The 24,532-nt window shown below is 38.9% G+C and overlaps 1 protein-coding gene across 1 annotated transcript in view; it reads left to right on the forward strand.

Annotated features, from left to right (window-relative positions):
* Positions 1–24,532, forward strand: part of CDH7 (cadherin 7) — a 105,268-nt gene that overhangs the window by 55,652 nt on the left and 25,084 nt on the right. Inside the window, exons 6-9 of the mRNA XM_008160580.3 lie at positions 9,650–9,903; positions 22,537–22,673; positions 23,650–23,771; positions 24,408–24,525. Of these exons, the coding sequence (XP_008158802.3) occupies positions 9,650–9,903; positions 22,537–22,673; positions 23,650–23,771; positions 24,408–24,525 (631 nt within the window). The remainder of the gene's footprint in view (positions 1–9,649; positions 9,904–22,536; positions 22,674–23,649; positions 23,772–24,407; positions 24,526–24,532) is intronic.

Raw genomic sequence — 24,532 nt, forward strand, 5'->3', positions numbered from 1 at the left:
TTCCCAAGACCACAGTTAGTTAGTGAACAGGAACTAACTGTATAATAAATTGCAAATAAGAATGGATTATAAATTAATATTAAAAGGCATTTTAGGTACGCTATAATAAAATACATGACAGAATAGAAAATTGTATTTTCTTATTTCTCTTAATCCTTTATTATTGGAACTGTCTGTGATAATTCTAATTCATTTCAAGCACTTCAGTTCCTTTCAGAGGACTGTATTACAATATCAATATTTATTTAACATGTCATTTTTCTGGTTTTAGTCAAATAGCACATCTTTTTTTCATTATTATTACATGTAAAGTATTGGGGTCATTTCTAGGTTCTTGTCTTGCCTTTTCTTGATCCATATAGCTCTTGTCTGTGTTTTTTGCTGTTTTCTTCAGCATTCTCCTAAGGTTGGTTATCACTGCTTCACTCCAAAACTATTATTTTAATAGCTCTGAGCTCACGACCTGCTTCTAGCCTCTCAATTCTTAAATCTGTGCTTTAAAACATTGCTGTTCAAAACGCAACACGATTTATTTTTATCATTTTAACTAGTTTGAAAAGAATCTACCTTACGCCAAGGAAATAAAGGAGAGTCATAGAGCAAATTGAAAGGAAACAGTAAAATGATCACTGGAACTACATAACAAAAATTCTAAAAGTATTTATTGAAGACCGATAGCTTCATGACAGCTCATGAGAAGAGTTGTTGTTTCTGGCCTTCTGTCCACCATAGGATGTCAACCCACTAGGAGCTGTGGATAAAGTAGTCACCCCCCCCCCATTACATTCCTGAAATCCACAGTTCCGCTGCTTATGTAGATAAAGCCATTTCTATTGGAGTTGGGGTATTTTGTATCTGTGAACCTTCCTTGATAATCATCCAAACTTACTCTTTCTCTACAGTATAATAAAACTTGAGTCCATTGCTTTTTCATAAACAATGTGCCATCATGAGCTTTATTCCACTTTGAGAAAACTATTATATTTTGAAACACACATACAAACACACACACACACACACACACACACACACACACACACATACATATGCCATTCTTGACATAGGGTGAACTTAGGAGCAGGGCGAGAAGAATATAAAAGCAGTCTTTTAGAAAGATATGATAGAAAAAGAAGTACAGAATTGTAAAATATTACCTTCATTTTGTTATTATTCCAGTACTCTTACACAGATAGTCCTTACTCATATGACTAAATATGCAGAATTTACAGGTTAAAAATTGGTATAGATGTTTTCATAGAGGATTTTTTTCTGTAATTTAATTACTTTTTTAAACATTAAGACTAAACATGATTATATAGTTTAAAGTGATGACAAAACTACAGTTTTAGAAAGTTAAAACAAGGTACAAACTTCTTAATGGCCATTTACGAATTATTGGATTATAACCAGCAACATAAGGCTTCAAAATTCACTAAGTATAAACATGAATATTATCCCATGAGCATGAAAACTGTCTTCCCACCTAGAATTCTTTTTACATTTCCATACCACAAGTTTGACTTTAGCAGCTTTGTGGTCTTTTATTTTTCTTTTGAGATATAGCATTTTTTTCCGCTACAGCACCTCCGTTTTCAATCTAAGACCTCAATTTGGGTTAAATATGGAATATGGAATTTTGCTTCTATAAACTACTTTATCATAGTGTTACAGTGCAGTAAAAAATGAGCATTTTCAAAATGCATTTTCTATAAAGCATAAGTACACATGCATCTGGATCCGTGGATGGCTTGTATGGTGGCTCATATGTTTTTAAGCTTCTTCAGATCAATTGTGCTGTACTGTCTTCATAATTTCTTTATATCCTTACCCTAACAAAGGTTAAATGAAGCCAGAACCATCAAATAATAGAGCATTGTTGGGGAGGTATTGATAATACAGCTAGCCTCCATTCTGTCGGGGAGGAAGAGTTAGAATATGCAACGTTCTGTCAACCTTCAAGTCAGCTGCACAGATTTCTGAGCTCTGGGGTTAACTATCTTGTTACTGAAATGTGTCCTTTCTCTATGACTTGCAGTAATGAGGGATTAATTCCCAGAGTCAAGCATGTGTTTCAGTATTTCATAAAATGCTGCTGATGTGAGGTAGAGGGAAATCAAGCCAACAACATTTCCAATAGATTTTTCTTCTTCTCATTACGTGTTTCATTCATTAATCCTGCTGATGTGGATGCACATTTTTCAAAATGGAGCAAAGTTATTTCTTCAATTTGATGGAAAAGGCATAAGTTTTGGGTTATTTTAGTTTTAAAGGTTGGATGTGGTATGATTAACAGAGTAACTCTCATTTGGTGAACTTATGAATTTCAGATTATATTTTCCAATGTATTAAACTTATTGTTTCTTTGTGATATATAAGTAGATCCTAACATCATTTTAATCATGCCCATATGTGCATGTATATATGCTGTTACCTATGTATTAATGTTTAAAACTTACTTGTGTTTAAATAGTAAAGATTAGATATAAATATAGGGTCTTAAAGCCCTGGCCAGGTAGCTCAGTTGCTTAGAGCATCATTTTGACACACCAAGATTGCAGGTTTGATCCCCAGTCAAGGTACATACAAGAATCAGCCAATGAATGCATGGTTGGGTGGAGCAACAAATTGATGTTTATTTCTCTTTCTCTCTCTCTCCCCCCTCTCCCATCTCCTTGTTCCTCTCCCCACTTTTGTCTAAATCTATATATATAAAAGCCTAAGCAACCATTATGACTGAACGACTGGATGGCCGGCCAGTAGCTATGATGCACACTGACCCAGATCTTGCTGCTGGGGCCCTGACAGCCCCGAATCTGGTTTACTTGCACCCAGGACCCAGAGAGGAGAGAAGAGGGAGCCCGATTACTCACAGAATTGGCCGTTGGTTAGCTTGCTGCTGGGGCCAACCTCCTGTGGTCCCTCCCCCCAGCCGGCTGGCCTCCCCCAGCCCCCATCAGCCCGATCGCCAGCTAAGCCAAGGGACCCCACCCATGTATGAATTCATGCACTGGGCCTCTAGTTCAATCATAAAATTTAAAAAAACAATTTTAAAGTAAGAAATCACTCTTTGAAGAAAGTTGATAGTAATGTAAATGTTAATACATGATTGACTTCATTAAAGAGACTAACCTGCTTGCTTAGTAATATTTCAGATTTTTAAAATTTTTTATTTAGACAATTTATTAGAGCAATGTTCTCAGAATGTATGTGTTATGTCAAAGACATTTTCTAGGGAATTGATCATGAATTTTATTTTATTATATATATATTTTTTGCTTAGTACAAGTCACAGATAATATAGGATTTTTGTTGCTGCTTTTTTCATGGTGTGTTTTTACCTAAATTAGTTTCAATAGGTAGGATTCCTAGAAAGATGCATTTAAGAAAGAGAAAAAAGATAATTTAGTGATTGTATAAGGAAAGTTGGAGAGATAATTTCAGGACAAAATTTATGTTTTCAGTATGGGTAACTAGATTACTAATTGTGTCGTTCCTTCATAATGGGAGTGTGGAGATGATGAATGTAGTTTGGAATGTTACATGTGAGGTACTTCTGATACCAGGTAAATAATGTCTAGGAGGTCAGGAATAAACATTTGTAGCTCAAAGGAGAGGTCTAGATTATAAACTTGGGTTTGAAAGTTATAAGTATATGCATGACAATTAAAAATAATACAGCAGTGAAGGGGAGAAGGTAGGAGTGGAGTGGAGGGGATCAATTGGGGAGAATAGGGGACATCAGTAACACTTTAAACAATAAGATAAATTTAAAAAGTAAAGAAACAATTGAAAACTTCCATAAAACACGTATATAAAATGGGGAAAGAATGCATTAGACATTCCTTGGTGAAACTGAAAAATTTAAGTTAGCAGGGCAGATAGATTTAGAGAAGGCAAATTGTTTAGTTCTTCCATGATTAAGGCATTTTTACAGAGTTTAAAAATAACTGATCAATAAAGCAAATAAATAACAATTCATATTCAGATAAATAAGAGGAATTGCATATATTATCGATTATGGAGGGAATTGATGGATCCTGGAATATCTGTTAGACAGTGGAGACAGGATATAACCAGTAAGGAAATGACTGGAAGCATCAAGGACCTGGAGTTCATAGAAATTCCCATGTCTAGATCTGACCTCTCTCCCACAATATCATTTGGTCATTGATTTGACCAGCTGGGAGTATATTCAAAGCAACAGAATATGCTTTGATCTAAAAGACAGGTGGAATCTTGAGAGAAAGAGATGTTTTTATAGATAACAAACAGGCTTAGTTCTTTTGTACAAAATCAACATTAAACATAGGACACTAATTAGACATGCTCACATGCATTTGTACATACACATGCATGCACATGTGCACACACACACACACACAAACACACAAGAACAGAGCGAAGAATTTCCAGAATTTAACTTTAATAAATTCCAGAAACATCAACAACAGCATTGACCCAAAGTGCAAGATCTAAAAGCAAGTCATTGAGATTAATGTCAGCGTATTTGTCTATAGCCCAAAAGCCAAACTATATGGGAGGAGAAAAATGCAGTGCAATGATTTTGTTAAACGAATTCAAATTATATTTAACTGAGGTTGTACTATTGATAAAGCTAAAAATGGCAGTAAGAGCTCTTGATAACTATTTGTCACAGTTATCTTTTTTAATTCAAGATCTATATATTATAAACTGACTTTGCCAAAGACATAGACCCTGTTGTCCTGAAAATAGAAGAAAAAGACATAGTCTTTCCTTTTGATTTGCTCATAACAGCAGGAAGTAATGGCGCTAATTGTGGTACAGTAGTAACACAGCAGATATTTGACCAGTGATTACTGTGTAAGTCACTGTTCCAGATGCTTTAAATTTATCAGTAATTTACTGCAACACTATGAGGATGGTGAGGTAGGCAGGTACCTAGAAGTGATAATGCTATACATTGTGAGGCCCCAATTTCTCCTAGGGACTAAAGAACTTGTTTTAGAGGAAGGGGATGTGTGGTGGATGGACATGGCCTTGAGTTTTCATAGTCTGTCTGCCCAAGTACACTTGCAGTTTTGGACTTTCACTGCAACGCTCTTCTATTTAGTCTTCGAATAATACCTACCTTGGATATTTTTAAATGCACGTTAATGATGTGTGTAAAACCCCTCATTGGTACTCAGCTCTCACTATCAAGTTTTATTATTAGGCAAGGGGATTACCAGAACACTCATAAAGATTTCATTAAGAAATGGCAAAAAAAAAATTACATGAGAAAGAAGGACTTTAGGATTTAAACAACTGAACATTGTAACTAAGGCAGGGATTGACCACCTTTAAGGACCAAATAGTAAGTAATTAGGCTCTGCAGGCCACACAGACGATGGCAGTTAATTTAAAGAGCCCAGTTTTGTATTTTGGGGAAGACTGTGCCAAACAAACTCTTCTCTCTTTACTGTCTCTGGCATAGATGGCACTTGACAAGTGACAGAGCAGCTTTTAGAATCTGAGGATGTTTTGTGGGGATCACCTGTCTGGGTCTACGTGACTCACATCTGATTCTAGGTTCTTATTACTCCTACATATTGCTTACGGTTGTGGACAACAGCATGGACAGTGTTTTAGTTAAATTTCCAATTATATATAGTTTCCAGTGATATGTAGATTCAAATATTGAATAGGACCTGTTTAGACATCACCTATGTCTCCTTCCCTTTCCTCTTCCTTTGTCTTTCCTCAATTGTCATTTTGACAGTTTTCCCCAAGTATAACCCTGCTCATTAAATCTTCAAAGTTATGAAATGCATTGCTTATATAGAAATCAATAAGAAAAAGAAACAGGAGTTAACGTTTTATTGCATAAGATTTTTCTTCAATTAGTTTAACAATCCTATCCATCACACCACACCCCTCTTTGAAAAACTAGCTGTCTGGCTGATTCTGATTTGCTCTGAAGATCATTTTGTGCAGCAATTCTTTTGTCTGTAATTTTGATTCATAGCCCTTCATATGAATTCTTTTATTGCTCTATTTTCATAATAGCTTTTAGGCAGCCAATCCCCATTCAGGATGCTGTGTTTCTTGATGATTTAGTGGCATCCAGATGTCTGTACCTCATGTTGTTGCCTTTTAGACACATTTTAAAAAACACAAGTTGCTTTAAAATAATTGCATTCATTTGTGCAGTAAGCTTGAAATTATTCTGTCATAAGTCAGTCAAACTTCGACTGGAATACAGAAATTACTTGGCATCTCTTTTGGTAAGCCTGCATGACTATCTTAAAAGTTGTGGTGGTTTTCAGTTATTTTAAAAGGAGATGGTCAACAGGATTTTTGAAAAACACAAGCTGTTATACACAGACACAATGTGTGAAAGTAAGATGTCTCTCATATAATTTGTCAGTTTTATAGGTAGTATAAGAACAAATGGAATAGGCTAATTGCCAAGCTATTTCTATTATGTTTAGAGTTTCTAAGTAAAGGTATTTACTAGGAGGTAAATAAGAATGCTTTGTTTTATTCTTAGCAGTACCCAAATTAAATATTAGATTCCTTGTGTAGACCCAAGAAAACTTGAATGACAAGGTCAGGTTTCCTGCAGGAGGATTTGCATCAAATTACCTGGTGCCTTTTAAATACATCTGCTTGTGTCTCATCCTGAATCTGCTGAATCAAATCTTGGAATGGGAGGGAATATGTTAGAAAGTTCCCCTGAGTGGTCTTGATTCTCACCTTTGGTTGAGAACCATTAGGCTCAAAGTACTTTTAGATAATAAACAAAAAGGTAGCCTTGCAAACATGTCAAGGAATTTGTTGATAAGGTATTGTTTAGGGCAGTGGTCTGAAAGGTTGGCGACCGCTGGTTTAGGGTGCTACCATTTTTGTATGAAACCTCAGATAAGAATTAAGAATTTTCTCACAGTAATTCTGTGAAGTTATCTGTGGTCAAGAAAAACAATCTGCCTGTTTCTTTCCCTGCCTCCTTTTCAGCTATCAGGATTCTCTGGGACAAAAAGTAGAGTTCAGTTTTAAGGCTCTCATGGCCTGGATGCCAGTATTCCAGTTTTTTTTTTTTTTTTTTTTTTTTCTAATTAAAGAAGAATTTATTGAGTCCCTTTTATGTACCATATTCATTATAGGCACTGAAAATGCTAGTAATAAGCAAAAAAGTCTGGAGCTTACATTCTACTGGATAAGACATTAAGCAAATATATATTTCTGCAAGTGCTTACTGGTCTAGGTATCATAAACTTATTTTGAGTATTAATTTACATATTCTCTTGTGTATTAATCAGAGATGAGCCATGGAATCTCTTTAGGTATTGTTTATGTTCAAACACACACATTGTATAAATTTGTATTTTATATAGACCTGGGTATATGTATGCATATGTGGTATCCTATCTAATAAAAGAGTAATATGCAAATTGACTGTCACTCCAAGACACAAGATGGCTGCCCCCATGTGGACACAAGATGGCCGCCAGAAGATGGCCTGCAGGGGAGGGCAGTTGTGGGAAGTTATGGGTGACCAGGCCAGCAGAGGAGGGTAGTTGGGGGGGGGGGGACTCAGGCCTGCAGGGGAGGGCAGTTGGGGGGGACCCAGGTCTGCAGGGGAGGACAGGAGGACAGTTGGGGGGGGACCAGGCCTTCAGGGGACGGCAGTTGGGTGAGACCAGGTCTGCAGGGGAGGGCAGTTGTGGGAATCAGGCAAGCAGGGAGGGCAGTTGGGGGTGACCAGGCCTGCAGGGGAGGGCAGTTGGGGGGGGCAGGCCTGCAGGGGAGAGCAGTTGGGAGTGGGGACCAGGCCTGCAGTGGAGGGCAGTTGGGGCGGGGACCAGGCCTGCAGTGGAGGACAGTCGGGGGGGACCCAGGTCTGTGGGGGAGGGCAGTTCGGGTGGACCAGGCCTGCAGGAGAGGGCAGTTGGAGATCGGGCCAGCAGGGAGGACAGTTAGGGGTGACCAGGCCAGCAGAGGAGGGCGGTTGGGGGATACCAGGCCAGCAGGGGAGGGCAGGTGGGGGGGGGACCAGGCCTGCAGGGGAGGGCAGTTGGGGGGTACCAGGCCAGCAGGGGAGGGCAGTTGGGGGGGACCAGGCCTGCAGGGGAGAGCAGTTTGGGGGGACCAGGCCAGCAGGGGAGGGCAGTTCAGGGGGACCAGGCCTGCAGGGGAGGGCAGTTGTGGGGGGACCAGGCCAGCAGGGGAGGGCAGTTGGGGGGGACCAGGCCTGCAGGGGAGGGCAGTTGGGAGCCAGCAGTCCTGGATTGTGAGAGGGATGTCCAACTGCCCGGGACATCCCTCAAGGGATCCCAGATGGGAGAGGGTGCAGGCTGGGCTGACGGACATCCCCTCCCTGTACACGAATTTCTTGCACCGGGCCTCTAGTATTTTATATAAGTAGCATATGTAATATATATTGCATGTTTATACACACATAGTGCGTGTGCATGTATATACAGATATATATATATATTCCCTTTGTTGTATTTATATAACTGCATTGTTAAATTTATTTTAATCGGTGCTACATCCTTGTGGGGTGAGGTGTAATACCTGTGCACCTATATGTGTTCACACACGCATTCTCAGAGACATGCTGAATTAGGATTATATCTCAACATTACATTTTAGCCCGTTTTTCTTAGTGCTTTTTTTTTTTTTTTTTTGTTAAATACTGACAAGTAAATTATGCTTTATATTTGATGGTATTTCTTTCCATTTATTTACTTTTTGAAATTTTTGTTTTACATTATGAAATGTAAATAATATTTTGGGACAGTTTCCAGTGCTGAAATTGAGATTAAAAATCATGAGAAACCATGAGCCTCTTTATCCCTTGAAGAAAGAGCAGCCTGTTATTGTTGTAAAAATGTCACCATATTGAGAATAGAATCCTGTTTTCTTCGCACCTGGTGCCTCACTAATACATTTAATTCCCCTTACATGTTTTTCAGCTACCATCTGTTTTGACTAGGGTCACTATTTTTTGAGGATCGTGTTGGCATGGTAATCCTCTTGAAAAGTTACAGAATAGAGATCCTGGACTATAACTGATAGCCATCTAATATAAAGAGAGAGAGAGTGTGTGTATGCAGACGGAAAATGGCGGAGGGGGACTCGGGTGCTTCCTTGAGAAGAATCCCCGTGTTGTCCGGCTGCACATCACCTGCCCCTTCTGCTGCTCTCTTACCTGGAACACCTGAACCATAAAAACTATAACCAAGTCCCTGAAATCAATGAAAATGTCCTTTTCAATGAGAAATTCAGTTGAAAGTTACATTTCTCTTTCCTTTCAATGTGCTCCCCCCACACCCTCCTCCCCCAGGATACTGCAGTTAAATGACATGGGTAAAGAATGTTACATTGATGTCCCTATTGGAAAAGATTTTAAAATCTTATCTGTTGTCTTTCAAATAATACTCTAAAGCCCTGTATTTCCCCAGGCAGTGTTTGGCAGCACAGTGGATAGAAGCCCTTACAGTTGTCTGTGAGCCAGGACAGCAGTAAGGATTGTGATTGGCATTATTATCTATTACTTTTGAATGCTGATGGTGCCTTTTTGTGGCTGAGTCCTTCCCGTGCTTATTGACATGCATAAATGAAAACGCTCTGCTTTACTGACTACTTAATTGGCAATTTAATTTTCCTAATAACTTCCTTGCAGGACCTGGATTTTGAAGCCAAAACAAGTTACACACTACGGATAGAAGCTGCAAACAAAGATGCCGACCCTCGCTTTCTGAGCTTGGGGCCGTTCAGTGATACGACGACTGTGAAGATAATTGTGGAAGATGTGGACGAGCCCCCCGTGTTTTCCTCCCCCTTGTACCCCATGGAAGTGTCGGAAGCTACCCAAGTTGGGAATATCATTGGCACCGTCGCAGCTCATGACCCAGATTCGTCTAACAGCCCTGTGAGGTAACAGCTCCTTGCTGTCTGTTTCTACAATTTCACAACAGTGCACTTTATTCACAGTTCACATGTCTACTTTAGGATGCTTTTGGTTCAAAGCAAATAAAAACCAATTTTGTCTACGTATTGAGCCATAACAACAGACGTGAAACAGAATCAGAACAACTCAACATTTTACTAATTCAAAATGTGCCACCTGATCTTCCAAAGCCATTATCACGTAGCAGTATTCTGAGGCATCCGTTATTATCCACAAGCCATAGCTGATGAGCCCGTACATCCAATTATCCTCAGCTCTTTCAAAGCAAACTGTATTCAAAGGTGAAGTGATGCATGTCCTAGTTATAGGATACATGCATATATTAGAATACTAATTTTATAGATAATTGAAACTAGAGATGGATTTTTTAAATCCTTTTTTTTCATAGTGGTCTATTTGGATGGTATATATTCATTTATATTATTTTCACTTATAAACAATAATATACCTAATATATGTATAAGGACTATTTTTAAATGTCCTTTCAGTCATCCTGTACAGAGATGAGAAACATTATTATAATCAACTAACCTCTTTGGACTAACAAAACTTATTCTTAAAGCATTTCAAAATGTCACAGTATTCCATTTCACACTTTTTGCCTATAATTTACAATCTGAAGTCTACGTGTATGTTTTTTGTGTATGCATGTGTTTGTGTGTGTGCACATATGATAAGTTATGTCTTTTATATTACACACCTTAACTTGGGATCATAAGTAAGACTTTTCAATGTGACAGTTTGGATTTGATGATACAGTCTGCAAAGTATAAAAATCAATGAATGTTTTATATTCAGATATTAGGGGCCCAGTGCACGAATTCTTGCATCTTGAAAGGAACTGTGGGCTGTGAGGCTGCGGTAGGCACAGGGGCAGATCTTGGCCCATCCTCTCCACCCGCGCCTGGCCCCTCCCGCTGCGGGCCCCCTGGTCCCCTGTCTGCCAGCAGCCCCGCTCCCACCACCGCTGCTCCCATGTGCTGACAGCGCCAGCCCTGCTCACACCTGCTGATAGCACAGAGTGATTAGGGCCCGCACCAGCAGTGGCAGGGCCAGCACCATCAGCAGGTGTGAGTGGCGGCTGCTGCCCTGATTACCCCTCAGGAGCAGGGGGAGGTAGAGAAGCCTTCAGGAGTGATCAGGGCCAGCAACCGCTGCTTGCACCTGCTAATGGTGCAGAGTGACCGGGACCGGCGCTGGGCACTGGCAGTGGGTGCGAGCAGGGCCGGCACTGGCAACAGGTGCGAGTGCTGGGCAGGACTGCGGCATGCAGGAGCAAAGAATTTTCAGTAACCACCAGAGGCTCTCCCCAAAGACGGCGACCTGTGTCCTGCCTTAGTCTGGTGCCCCTGCTCACCTGCTCCACCATCCCACCACAGCCGATGCCCACCATGTTCTGCACACACCCCCTGGTGGTCAGCGCACGTCATAGCGACTGTTTGTTTGGTTGTTCCAGTTGTTCTGCCGTTTGGTCTATTTGCATATTAGCCTTTTCTTATATAGGATGTTCAGCTTATGACCACAGGCTTTTAGATTTAACCCATACGTGAGAATTCTAAGTGTTTTTGAGTTAAATTCTGAGCTAAGCCTAGACATTGACTACAAAGTGTGATGAAAAGTATCTGTAATTTAGGCACTGATTCTTAAGAAAAACTCATAATTTCTATCTCCCTTATATATATAGATAGATATAGATATAGATATATATATGTGTGCTCTTTTTCCTTCTCTTTTTGTCAGATATTTTAATTTTTAGCCTAGTTAATTATTGGAATAAAATAATTGTTATTCCAAAACTGAACCCATAGTCATTGTTTTCCTGTCTATATAAGAAATTCAGACCATTCAGATGGCTAGATTATTTTAAATGCAGTGCTCATAAACCGTTTTAAGAATATAATTTGTTCATTAGAACATTTGTGAATCACAAATATACCAGATAGAATAAGCCTCCCCCTCTTCCCTGTTAGAGCCCAGCCTTCTTTGTCAGAGCAGCTCCCTGGCTTAAGCTCAGCTACATCTGCCTAGTCTTCTTAACCTTGCACAGGCTTGAATTTGGGTTTTGTTATATCATCGCATCTCTTAGTGACAGACTTCCCCTCCCGAACAGCAACCACAGCACAGCTGTAGCCATAGATCAGCTACTCGGGATAGTTTGACTTCTGCTTAAATGATTTCATTTCATGGGGAGAAATACCTAATGCTTGCATGAAGTTGGGGATGTGGAAAAAGAAAGACACACTAATAAATATTATAACTCAGTACTTGAATGAGAAGATTTAAGGAAATTTTGATTTATTGCATTGGTATTTTAATCTTGTTTGTTTTTTTCTCATGTCTTCATGTGTCATCCTGTTAAAACCTTTCAGAGTAAATATTGCACCTTGTATAATATTTTATTTATAAAAGATATAGTGTTATATAATAATTTGGGGATGAAGAAGAAAGAGTAGGCCCAAGTGGCTGGCAACTTGAGTTAGAGACGAAGTGAGTCTGGAAGCACAGAGACAGATATAAGGGACAAGGCCTGAACTCTGATGATTTGGGACATAAAAATCTCAGTGGGCTTAATTAATGAAAGAGAAGTGTATTTCTACGTCATATTCATTTCCTTGAATCTAGTGAAGGTGACCTAAAAGTTCAGGTTAGTACTATCCACTTAGGATTTTCTAATCCCTGAGTCTCACAAATCGGGAGATATAGACTTTGTTCAGAGTGAACTTAAATGTGATTTTTCATGTGACTACTTATTTTGCATCTGTAAAATTGATTTATTGGCTTACATTTAACAATTGAATTATTGAGACATATATTTGTATAAACTCAGCCAAGTTATTGGTAGCTGACATTTTTCTGGATTTGTCTCTTCTGGGTTTGTCCTTCCCTGTCTATTTATGACATTCTTCAAGCCGGTCGCATTTTGTAGTTTGGCGAGTAATGTGTATCCCCACGCATCCTCTAAAAGACTGGTCTTCTTCCCAGCACTGCTATTTGCAGAGTGACCGAGGAAATGCCACTCAGCCTGCTGAGTTTCCATATAACCCAGTAGAAAGGAAAAGCAACCCTTCTCCCCGCTTTATCCCAGTTTCTTTTTAGGATTAAGTAACTAATGCTTTTATTTATTTTCATTTATTTTTATATTCTTTTTAAAAATATATTTTTATTGATTTCAGAGAGGAAAGGAGAAGGTGAGACAGATAGAAACATCAATGAGGAGAATCATTGATTGGCTGCCTCCTACACACCCCAACTGGGGATCGAGCCCACAACCTGGGCATGTGCCCTGATTGGGAATCAAACTGTGACCTCTTGGTTCATAGGTCAATGCTGAACTAATCAGCTATGCAGGCTGGGCAGTAACTGATGCTTTTAAACTGTGAATCGTGACTTATGTATTAGGAAATAGTATCATTACGTGTTGCTATTATTTTACCTTATTGTGTTTTCATGCCATTTTTATTTCAAAGTCAGTAACATCAGTGACAGACTTTGTTACAAGCCACTATATTGGCAGTCTATATTGAAAATTGTTTTGTATTCACATAGAAATACATAGAAAGGATTAGGTAGTCAGTTACTGGGCATAAGCTGTAGTTGCACCCTCAAGTAACTAGCAAAATGTAAGTAACCATTTTAGCAAATGCCAATGCCTGAATAGGTAGCACAGTCTTCTGAGGTCCTAGGGAAAGTGTTCTCAGGTTGACATGGAACCAACTGTAAGAGCCTTAACAGTTGTGAGCTTTGGGCTTTGATTCCCCCGGAAATATTGCAATTCTTAGAGGAATTGAGAAGCAGTATTTGTTTCATTGTAATTATTTAAAATTAGACCAATATTGTTTGAATTGTAAAGCAGAATGGGAAGTTGGATGATTAGTGTTTGAATTTATTCACACTCTTTGTAGTAGAATACTGAAATCTAGCATTTTTTATTTATATTTGGAATATTTTCTGATCGGTGGAGCAAGAGATTGGAATTCTAGACAGAAATGCATTGACTTGCCTCCAGCAAGGTAAAATTGAGATTCCTCTTCTGACATGATTCCTGCCTTGCCCAGAATTTTTAAAAATTTACCTATGTTTGGCACCAGTCAAAAACTTTTCATAAGTTTTCTCTGTGTATTTGCCTTTTCCTTAAAAAAATACTGGGGCCCATATAGCACTGAAGGGCGTTTGGGTGGTTAGAAGTATAATAGCAATTAGGTGGGAAGATTAAACAAACCCAGAGCCCAGTGATTGGCCAGAATAGAACAGCACTGTGAAATTCATGTGCTTGTTATCACTTGCCAACAGCCAGCTGGGGTACCTAGCCCACCATGTCATGTAACTTTGGTTTCCTCTTTTCCCACATGGAAACTAGAAGCCAAAGCAGAAAATTATGTGAAACCTGAGGTTACTTACCCCTCCCCCACAAAAAAGGCATTTTGAAAGCAAAGTGGATAACTGGATAACTGGTAGCCAGAAGGTTCCTGGCTTCCCTCCCCGCCTTTCCCTTTTAAAGGACTAGTTACCATTTCCTATAAATTTTGGCCCTGAATACCAAAGATGTATCAGGATTTTCTGTTGAACTTGTGTTCTGCTGATTCTGATCATCTTTCTCAATGGCAGAAATGCCCCTTCTGTGTTTGTCATCCATAAAGATGTACTAGCATCTGAGAGTCTAGAGGACGATTCGGTTCTCAGGTCTGCATTGGTAGCTGATGTGTAGGTGAGTGGGCGAGATGTACACAAATGTGGCCCTGCTACACTTAGAATGACAAAAATCAATGGGAATCTGAACAATAGATATAATGCAACAGAAGAATACGTGGATCAATGAATCCACATACGTGTGTTAAAGACCTGCTTTGTGCATGACACTAGGGAAAAAACTGGCAGGAAAAACAAAGATAAATAAAACATTTCCTCTGACCTCAAGAAACTTACAGTCTAGAGGGAAAAAAAGAATTGATTCCATAAAAGTTAAAAAATGTGAGGTGGAAAATGTCAGATCTGTAAAGTTGTGAGATAAAGAATCACCACTCCGGACTTGAGACTTCATTTGAAAGAATGATGGTATAAGCAGGGGTGAGGGATAGCAGGATTTGGAGCAGCCAAGAAAACATTATGCAAAGTCTGTTTATGTTTTATTTATTTATATCCTCAGCATCTAGTGCTATTCTGTGAAATCAGATAATTTATTTCTCTGGCCAGCACAACAAGCCCAAAGTCCCTATGCCCAAAATAGCCAATGAATTGGCTATTTATTAGAAGTTAGATCAGATAGATGTGAAGGGGAATGATAAAATTAATGAGGATAATTTTTAGCATTTTTAACAATTTAAATCCAGAAGTATATTTGTATTTATGTTTAAGGATACCAGAAAAATAATATTTACCTATAGGCGTTTTTTGCTAGTATGTTCTCAGATAAAGGTGATAAAATAGTATTAGATGTTAACATTATGCAGTGTGACTAGTATGAACACATTTGGGGGGTTTTGAATAATTCATTGTATATTTTTAAGTAGCTTATACACATGCATATATTTGTACATATTGTTTTGATCTAAATTATTTGTGAATATCTGATTATTCTGAGAAACTTAGCAATCCAGGAAAATACAGAAAAATAGTAGTTCATTTGAAAAGGAGAATATGAACTGTAATGTATTTCAAAATGCTGCTGAACTTAATGTAATTATCACTAAAAAATGGAGGGGAAAGTATATGTTCAAGTATGGTGAAAGTAAAAAGGGAAATTTTTGTTAAAATAGTATAGTTAACATCAAGAGATAGCTTTCAAAACTGGTTAAGTAGGAAATTCCCAACTTGTATGAGAAATTGTTTCATCCTTTATTGGTTTGCTGTAGAATTAGAACTCCACTGAGCAAACATCTTCGGAGTTAGCTTTAAGGAAGACTCCAGGTGAAATGAGTTTATTGAAGGTTACATTTCTCTTGATTTGTCCTCTGCAGTATTTTCCACATTTAAAATGCTTATTAAAAAGTCTTATTAATAGAAGAATACAAAATCCATACTCCTTTTGATGTGAGACTTTGGGAGCTATACATAAGGTTGAAAGATTAGGGAGCTAATGTTTGTTTATGTTGTACTCAACTGTAAGTGTTCTTTAATTGTAGTCAACAGAAAGTAGCCATAGGTAAATGGAGAAAAATGAGTTCATTGAAATAGTTGGGGATAACTCACAGAATGAAAAGAAAAGTTGAATAGCCAGTTTTCAGATATGAGGAAAGTAAGGTTTGTCTATAATTATGAACAGTAAGAATGAGCATTCAGTCTTTGTGGATGTGGCCATCAGATGGACCAGTGCCAACTTTTTTTTCTTATCCAGTGGCCTTTTGTTTAAGGCTCACATATCTTGCAAAGTTTCTTGGCCTCTCCTAGGGTAAGTGTCCATCTCTTATTCAGGAAGTCTGGGCATCTTGGTTTTGAGTACCATCAAGGTTGCATGACATTGGGAAAGTTTCAATCCCCAAAGGAAAACTGAGTTGCCATTATCAGAAGAGGCAGGTGATAATGTGAACAGAGACATGGCTAAGCATTGAACTCAGTAGTTTATGTTGAAGGAATTTATTTCTCATGAAATTCCTATAAGGCAAGGATTTCCATTCCTTTGTTATAAATAAACATGTTCCTTGTCACACAGTTAGAAAATGTGGTTCCAGGATTTTACCAAGTACTGTATCAAAACTTGAGCCCTCCTTATAGCAACACAGGCACACATGCACACATTTTTTAAAGAGGTTAAGGATTCAACTCAAATGATTGAGCTATATCTGTTGTTCAGCTTTCTCCATGTTTATTCCATGGGCTTTTGTCATTTATTCCAAAAGACACATTTGTGTTCATCTCTCCCACTCACCTGAACATTCTACTTGAGAACCTTGACATGCATATCAACAGCCTGGCAGGCGATAAGAATGCTTCTTGTGAATATGAATGAAGAGCATTTTAATTGATCTCCGTAGTTTATCTAAAAGCAGCAATGGAAATAACAGGCATTTGTTAGGGAATTTGTTTTGTGGCAGATGTGCAGAACCCTGAGGCTATACAGATGTGTAAGTTGTGGTCCCAATCCTCTTGTTATCTAGCTGTTCAAGAGATCTTGCACAAAAACTTATTTAAAACCCAGTGTTAAATCTGGAAATGAGAAATTATCTTGCAAAACATTCTCATTTTGCAGATAAGGAAACAGAGAAAACAAATGGTGACTGGAGAGCCCTGGTTAGTACTGTAGGTCAGCGGGCAGCGTCCTGGTTATTGAATTTCTAGTGTCCAGTTCATGGTGGTTTAGCAAGGATCTCCTAGGGGTATCCACAGATCATACATACTGATCTTACACATTATTTGTGAATTGTTTTTAGTTTCATTTTTTTAGTTAAAATAAATTGAATAAAAGAATTTATTTGAAAAATGAAAGTAGCAGGATCTAAGGAACAGGGATATCTAACTGATCTCCCTATTGTTCAGTACCTTAAGAATTGAAGAATTTTAGCAACAGTTTGCATTCTTTATTACAAACCAGGGAGGGAGCAATTTTGAATTATATTTATTTGTTGCGTTTTTGAAACGGAATGGCTCACTGAAAACTTTAGAGATTTTGATAGGATTAAAAATTGTTCTATTTTTTTCTTACCAATTTGTGATAGGTATGTCCTTGATTTCCCTATACAAAGTGCTCTAATTTCTGGTTTGATCCTGGGAAATTAGTTACAAAAATATGCAGTGACTATGTGGCAATGTAGGACAGTTTCGAAGGTCAGACACTTACAAAGATTTTGGAGATCTCTATTTTAGCTCCCTTATTTGACTGATTAATGAATTTGAGCCCAGAGTAAGTGACTGGTAGTTCCCACAGGGAGTCAGGTCACTCTGGCACCAGTATCCCGGGGTCTTTTGACTTCTAATCCTATTGTTTCTTATTCACATCATATCACTCTGCATTATTTTTTATGATATTTTTCAAAATTAACAAAGGTGTGATTTAACAGCAAATTGATAGTTTGAAAAGGGGGATGAGTTGGGGATAAAGAAATCTCTGTAAAGTAAGCCATACTGGATTGGCAAAAATTAAAAGGTGTTAGCTTTTAGGATGGAATCTTTCTGCTTTCTGATCCATTTTCAGCAAATGATGTATGGCAGCCTTCGTTTTCATCCCAACTTAATCAGCCACATTCTGCACCACTTGTTCATCTCCACGGGCAGAGCTCCAAACCCTTGTGGACTGAGGATATCTGACTTGAGGCAGGAGTGCAGTCTTCTGAGATGGCATTTAAGTCTCAGATGCACAGGCTCCAAGGGTGCTGGAAGTTGGGTGTTGAGTGGGAGGAGAGGCTAAGACAACCCCTCACAGCCCACCACACTTGGGTCTTGGAGAGGCCCCAAGTAAAATAAGAGTCATGATTTTTGATGTGCTTGGAAGGGCTTGCTGCTTTAACACTGTGTGATTGTCCTCAAGGATATGTAGGACTAAAATAATTGCCAGGAGTAGCTGTGTGAGGAAAGGCACAGAAATGGAGATACATAGGATGTTTTTATTCGTCAAGTAATACATCAGTTTGACTGGCCTAGGATTTTAGATAGGAGAGCAGTGGGAAAAACACAAAGAATATGGATCCTAGAATTGTAGGTGGCAGGGACTACAAGCTCATTTTTAGGTGCTGAGGCATGTACTGGAAAGATGGCTCAGACAAACATGCTTCTGAATCTTGGCTCCTTCAGCCACCAACTGTGAGACTGTGGAGTCCAGGACTGAAATACAGCAATAATGATGCCTGCTTGCCTTAGTTAGAAATTGTGCTTGGCTAGTAGCAACAGAGCTTAACACTAATGACTTACTAATGAGATGTCTGGAGCTCTGCACTCAAGGACTGATAATTTGGCAGTACAATATCATCAAGGGCCTTGGCTTCTTACACCAGGCACTCATCACCTCATATTTACCAGATGGCTTTTGGACATGTTCCCTTTGTGTTCATGTCCCAGGTGAGATAGAGGAGAAGGGGCCGAAATCATATGCCAGCTGAATTAGCAGCTCATTCCTCTATCTTTTAAGGAGGTATTCCATGATGTTCAATGCAACAACTTTCTTTTGTATCTTATTTGCTAAAACTTAGATATAAGGACACCAGACCTACAAGGGAGACCAGCCAATGTTGATTTTCAGGCAGGCATATGGCTGCCTCCAACAAAAGCAGGGTTCTGTTAATAAGAGTGAAGGGCAAATGGATGACATGTCTCTGACACACATGACCTTGCATAGTTGTTTGAGGGTTAGGAACCAAAAGTAAACTGTGTTCCAAATACTCGGCACTTTCTGAAGATGAGAAAGTTTAGAAAGGGATAGTTTCAGGGAAAGGTTGATGAACCTGCTTTTAGATATTTAGCTTGAGTTGAAGATGTTGAAGTTGTCTGCAGTCACTTACAGAATCTCAGGAAAAGGATTGAGGCTGGATATCAAGGTTTCGATCTGCCTGCACATTAAACAGATAGGCCAATGCTTTAAGGGCTATTGCTGCAAAAAAAAAAAATAATAATAAAAAAAATGGAAGCGGCCTCTTGAATTGGTCACTGTAACATAGGATGAAGCAGGCCAAGTGTTTGAGGCTGTGATTTTCAGAAACTAATAAGTTTGGTTCACGATTAGAGAAACTCCATTCCCTCTCCTGTTCAGCTTCTCGTTGACTCAGGCAACTGCATTTCTCTGTTGCTAGGCCAGTGGGCCCAGAACTGCAGAGGGTGCTCCCTCAAATTTCTTCAGGGCCTGTCTTCTCTTTGGCTCAGTTACTCCCTCCCCCATTCTAATTCAGAGAAATTTCTCACCTCTCTAAAAGGTGCCCATATTTCTTTTGGTTAAGAAATGGTCTTTCTCAGGTTAACTTTATACATTAGCTAATGCCTCATACATAAACGCTAGCCTTTTGCATGCGCAGAGGGGTTGGTAGGAAACGGGAGCCCCTGTAATACTGGGTGATCCCAAGTTGTGATGAAGACATAATCACCACCACAACTGTTCCGGGCAGTTTGTACTCCTTATTCTTGCTGAGATCTCCCCTATCTTCTCAAGCCAATACCTCATTCTCTCCCTACATCTGCCCCGACTTCCTTCATCAGACTCCAGGATAGCAATGTGTTGGTTTCCTCCTAAATATTTATTGTAGTTTTTTTTTATATTTAAAATATTTATAAACTTTATTTCCTGAGATAGAGGGTCACATGCAGGTGCTTACGAATAATTGCTGATTGCATGAATAATGAAAGGGAGACATGAGATAAGAATGTCAGAATAATCCACAAGTTGCCAAGTATGTATATATGAGGCTGTGCTATTTAGGGAGGCCTATGTGAGAATTATAGCTATTAAAGGACACACAGCTACATAGTTTATCATATAGAAATGATTACTATTAGGATGATAGAGACTTTGGTGTTCATTCTTCTTAAAAATATAGAGAGGTGTAGGTGATAACTGGTTCTCCAAAAGATTAGGGATTTTTCTATGAGGTGAATAGAAGTTGAAGACATTTAACATATTAAATTAATTCTCAAATGTTTTTTATTCTAATCCTGAAGACTTTGAGGCAGTCGATAATAGAGGCAAATGATTTGGTCATTGACTTTAGCTCTGCGGGAAATTAAACAAGTAAACGTCTCTCTCTCTGCCCAACACCTCCCTCCACAGCAATTTTGCATTCTGATAAAGACCTATAAGCTTGTGATGCTACTAACATCTTCTCAATATCTGCCTGTTATTTAATCAGTTCTCTCTTACCAACTTATCTAGCACGGACCTTCATTATTGTCACTCTGGTGCATATGCCCCTCTCTTTCTGATCCCTCTCTCCTTCCATTGTCCACAACTGGTTAAATCCAACCCTTTGCTTTTATGCACCTTCGAATACATGCATGAGAACAGAGCAAGGCAGACAAATAGGAAGACTGTTTTCACGTTATGCTCACAAATTCCAATATACTTCTGTGTGTGTGTGTGTGTGTGTGTGTGTGTGTGTGTCCATTCTAAAAAATCACTTCTTTCCTCCTCAAACCACCTTCTTCTCTGGTCTCACATGCCATTGAGAATATAGAAGCCCTAAAAAGTAACTTCCTCAGGTTATCAACACCAAAATAACTATTCCAACACAAGGACAATAATATTTGTTGTTTTATGGTTAATTTTATTTTCTAATATTTTCTGCTGCCTCCTCTCTTCTTTTTATGTGTTTTGCATTTTGTAATACAGTAGACTTGAAGTAGATGATACTATTTAATAATAGTTGAGAAGTACTATGTAAATGTAAAATATTGGCTTAGTCTAAGTTGGGTGTGCTTTCGTCTGTTTACTTTTTATTTAACTACTAGAGGCCTGGTGCACGAAATTCGTGCACAGGGGGCAGGGGGGTGTCCCTCAGCCAAGCCTGCACCCTATCCAATTTGGGACCCCTCAAGGGATGTCTGACTGCCCGTTTAGGCCCGATCCTGTTTGCCTGCCTGCCAGCCTGACCATCCCCTAACCACTCCCCTGCCAGCCTGATTGATGCCTAACTGCTCCCCTGCTAGCCTGATTGCCCCTAACTGCCCTCCTCTGCAGGCCTGGTCACCCCCAACTGCCCTTCCCTGCAGGCCTAGTTGCCCCCAGCTTCCCTCCTCTGCCAGCCTGTTCACCCCTTAACCCCTCCCCTGCAGGCTTGATCACCCCAACTGCCCTCCCTTGCAGGCCTGGTCCCTCCCAACTGCCCTCCTCTGCTGGCCTGATTGCTCCCAACTGCCTCCCTTGCAGACCTGGTCCCTCCCCTGCTGGCCATCTTGTGGTGGCCATCTTGTGTCCACATGGGGCAGCCATCTTGTGTGTTGGAGTGATGGTCAATTTTCATATTACTCTTTTATTAGATAGGATTTGTTTTTAAATGAGAGCTCTTAATTCACCCAACTAGAAAGAATATGAGTAGAATCCAGTCATTCATGAGTACAGAGTGAATTTTATGTATGGAACAAAAACTTAGATCCAATAATAATGATTTTCCACTAATGTTTGGATAGTATATTTTGTGAAAAGTTTCTATACACCAAAATATTCATGCAATTTGATGGGTTCTCCTTTGAAATATATCTATGGTACCCTTATCAAGACCCCTGAATGAGATACACATACTAAAAAAAGGGTTAAGATCAGGCTGGTATTATCGATACAAGAGATGCTACTAAGTACATATGAATGAGCAAGATGTCTACATATGTTTCACCCACATATGTGTCATTGTAGAGAGATCTATAACTATGACCAGGGCTGCTAAATTGATTGTAAATGGTTTTTAGGAGCCAACATCATAATGATAATAAAGACTTATTTGAAGCTTATAATGGCAATTACTGTACAGTGGTGTTTATTTTGTACTGAAAGAAAAGCTAAGAGACTACTGATATGCAGGATAAGAACCCAGTGTAACATCAGTGAAGTTTAAACTGAGCATGCATTTATTGTTATTAATATGACAGATCATGGAGTTACCAGGACTTGGTGATTGGTTATGCACTTAGTGAAATACATTAAGTAAATTATATACATAAATGTTGAAGTTTTTTTTTTTTTTTTATTCAATTAGGTATTCAATTGACAGAAACACAGACTTGGAGAGATACTTCAACATTGATGCCAACAGTGGAGTGATTACAACGGCCAAATCTTTGGATCGGGAGACAAATGCTGTTCATAATATCACAGTCCTGGCAATGGAGAGCCGTAAGTTGAAAGGTTTAAAACTGAATTAGGATGGAGGACAATGGGATGTCATGAAGTTATAATTCCAACTCCAGTTATATTAGGTGCTTATTTCAGTTGAACAAAAGCTTGAAAGTCCTTAATTTTAAGCTGTGAAATATATTTTATATTCATTAGTTTAAATGCTAATACTTACAAAGTTGATGAAAAGAGATGACTATCAAATAGTGGGCCTGATCATCCTCATAGAGCTTCTTGTCTTGTGGTCATATTTCATGTGCTGCATTTATGCTGATGTGGAGTTGGTCAAATAGCTTACAAAATGAGTAAATTGGTCTCTCTACCTAAGATGCCAGATTTGCATATTGTGATAACGAACTCATTTTAGCCCTAATAAGAAAAGCATTAAAAGAACAGTGCATAATCATAATGCATTGTTTTATGTATATATATAATATATATCTTCATAATAATTATGAGCTCTAGCATCAAAAAATAATAAAATACATGGTTCATAAAACATACTTTCAATAGTACTTACCAGTAGCTAAAACATATACAGTTATACTATCTTTATTTCTATATACATTCAGTTATATGACATTGGATCAGAGTTTCTGTAGCTCCCTTTAAAGTCTATAATGTTATGATTCCAGATTTATTTGAGACCTGACCATTTTCTTATTAGAATTGTACTTTTTTCTTACAACAGTTATATCTTTATTTAAGTAAAATCCTTTATAGATTTCAAAATACTCCTATATCTAGTACCGCCTTGGTCCTAACCATAGCTCTGCTATTAGTCCCATGCCAGAGATGAAAAAGGGTTAGGGTTGATAGGTGAATAATTAGAGTTGATTTAAACTATTTTTAATATGAGTTTTATGAGTAAAAGGAAACATTAAAAAGTTGGAGTAAAAGCCATTTTACTGAGTGAAAGGCAGTGGAATAACAGCTCTACTCAGAGTAAGTGACAAAAGCTTTTCCTCTTGATTAGAGAATCCGTCTCAAGTAGGGCGAGGCTACGTGACCATCACGATCCTGGACATCAATGACAACGCCCCAGAGTTCGCCATGGACTATGAGACCACTGTGTGTGAGAATGCCCAGCCGGGGCAGGTAAGAGACTTCTGAGCACCATGCTTCTGGTTTGTCATTTCTTTCAAAGGAGCCAGTGGTGGTTGCCTTTGAAATCCTGCCAGCTGTAAGATAAAATATAATCAGCATGTTTCAGCACAACGAATGCTTTGATGTGTAGCATAAACTAATATTAAAGGAACTTTCAAATCGTGGTTTCATTGGGATGGTGAAAATTTCCTCAGGAAGAAATGTAAACATTATGAAAGTCATAGCTAATGGTTAAGGGCTTAACCTCCTTTAAAAAAGGAGTAGAGCCTATTAAGCTTGATTGGGGGGTTTCCCACCTTACACAGCAGGGCTCGGTGCCTTGAAGTTCTGAGAATTAAGTGTAGTTTCATCCCAGTGTGGTTTGTTCCACTCGTCCATGTTGTCCAGGGTTTTGCGATCTTTCCCAGGATGGAATAACTAGTTGGCTCATTTCTGAGGTTCACGAAGGTTAGTTCAAAGCTGAGCTCTGAAAAGGACATGGTTGTTTTTCAGAGCCCTTTTACACTGGGTTCAGGTTGGTACATCTGCCCCTAGCCCCCACCTCATTGAGGAAGTCAGTGCTTATTCTGTGGTGCAAAACTGCTCTGTGCTGCACACCGTGCCCTCATGCTTCCCTCCTCGTCCTAGGTTATCCAGAAAATCAGTGCGGTGGACAGAGACGAGCCATCCAATGGACACCAGTTTTATTTCAGCCTAACCACTGATGCAACGAACAACCACAACTTCTCACTGAAAGATAACAAAGGTAAGGG

Source organism: Eptesicus fuscus, chromosome 12, assembly GCF_027574615.1.
Source record: "Eptesicus fuscus isolate TK198812 chromosome 12, DD_ASM_mEF_20220401, whole genome shotgun sequence".
Taxonomy (NCBI): Eukaryota; Metazoa; Chordata; class Mammalia; order Chiroptera; family Vespertilionidae; genus Eptesicus; species Eptesicus fuscus.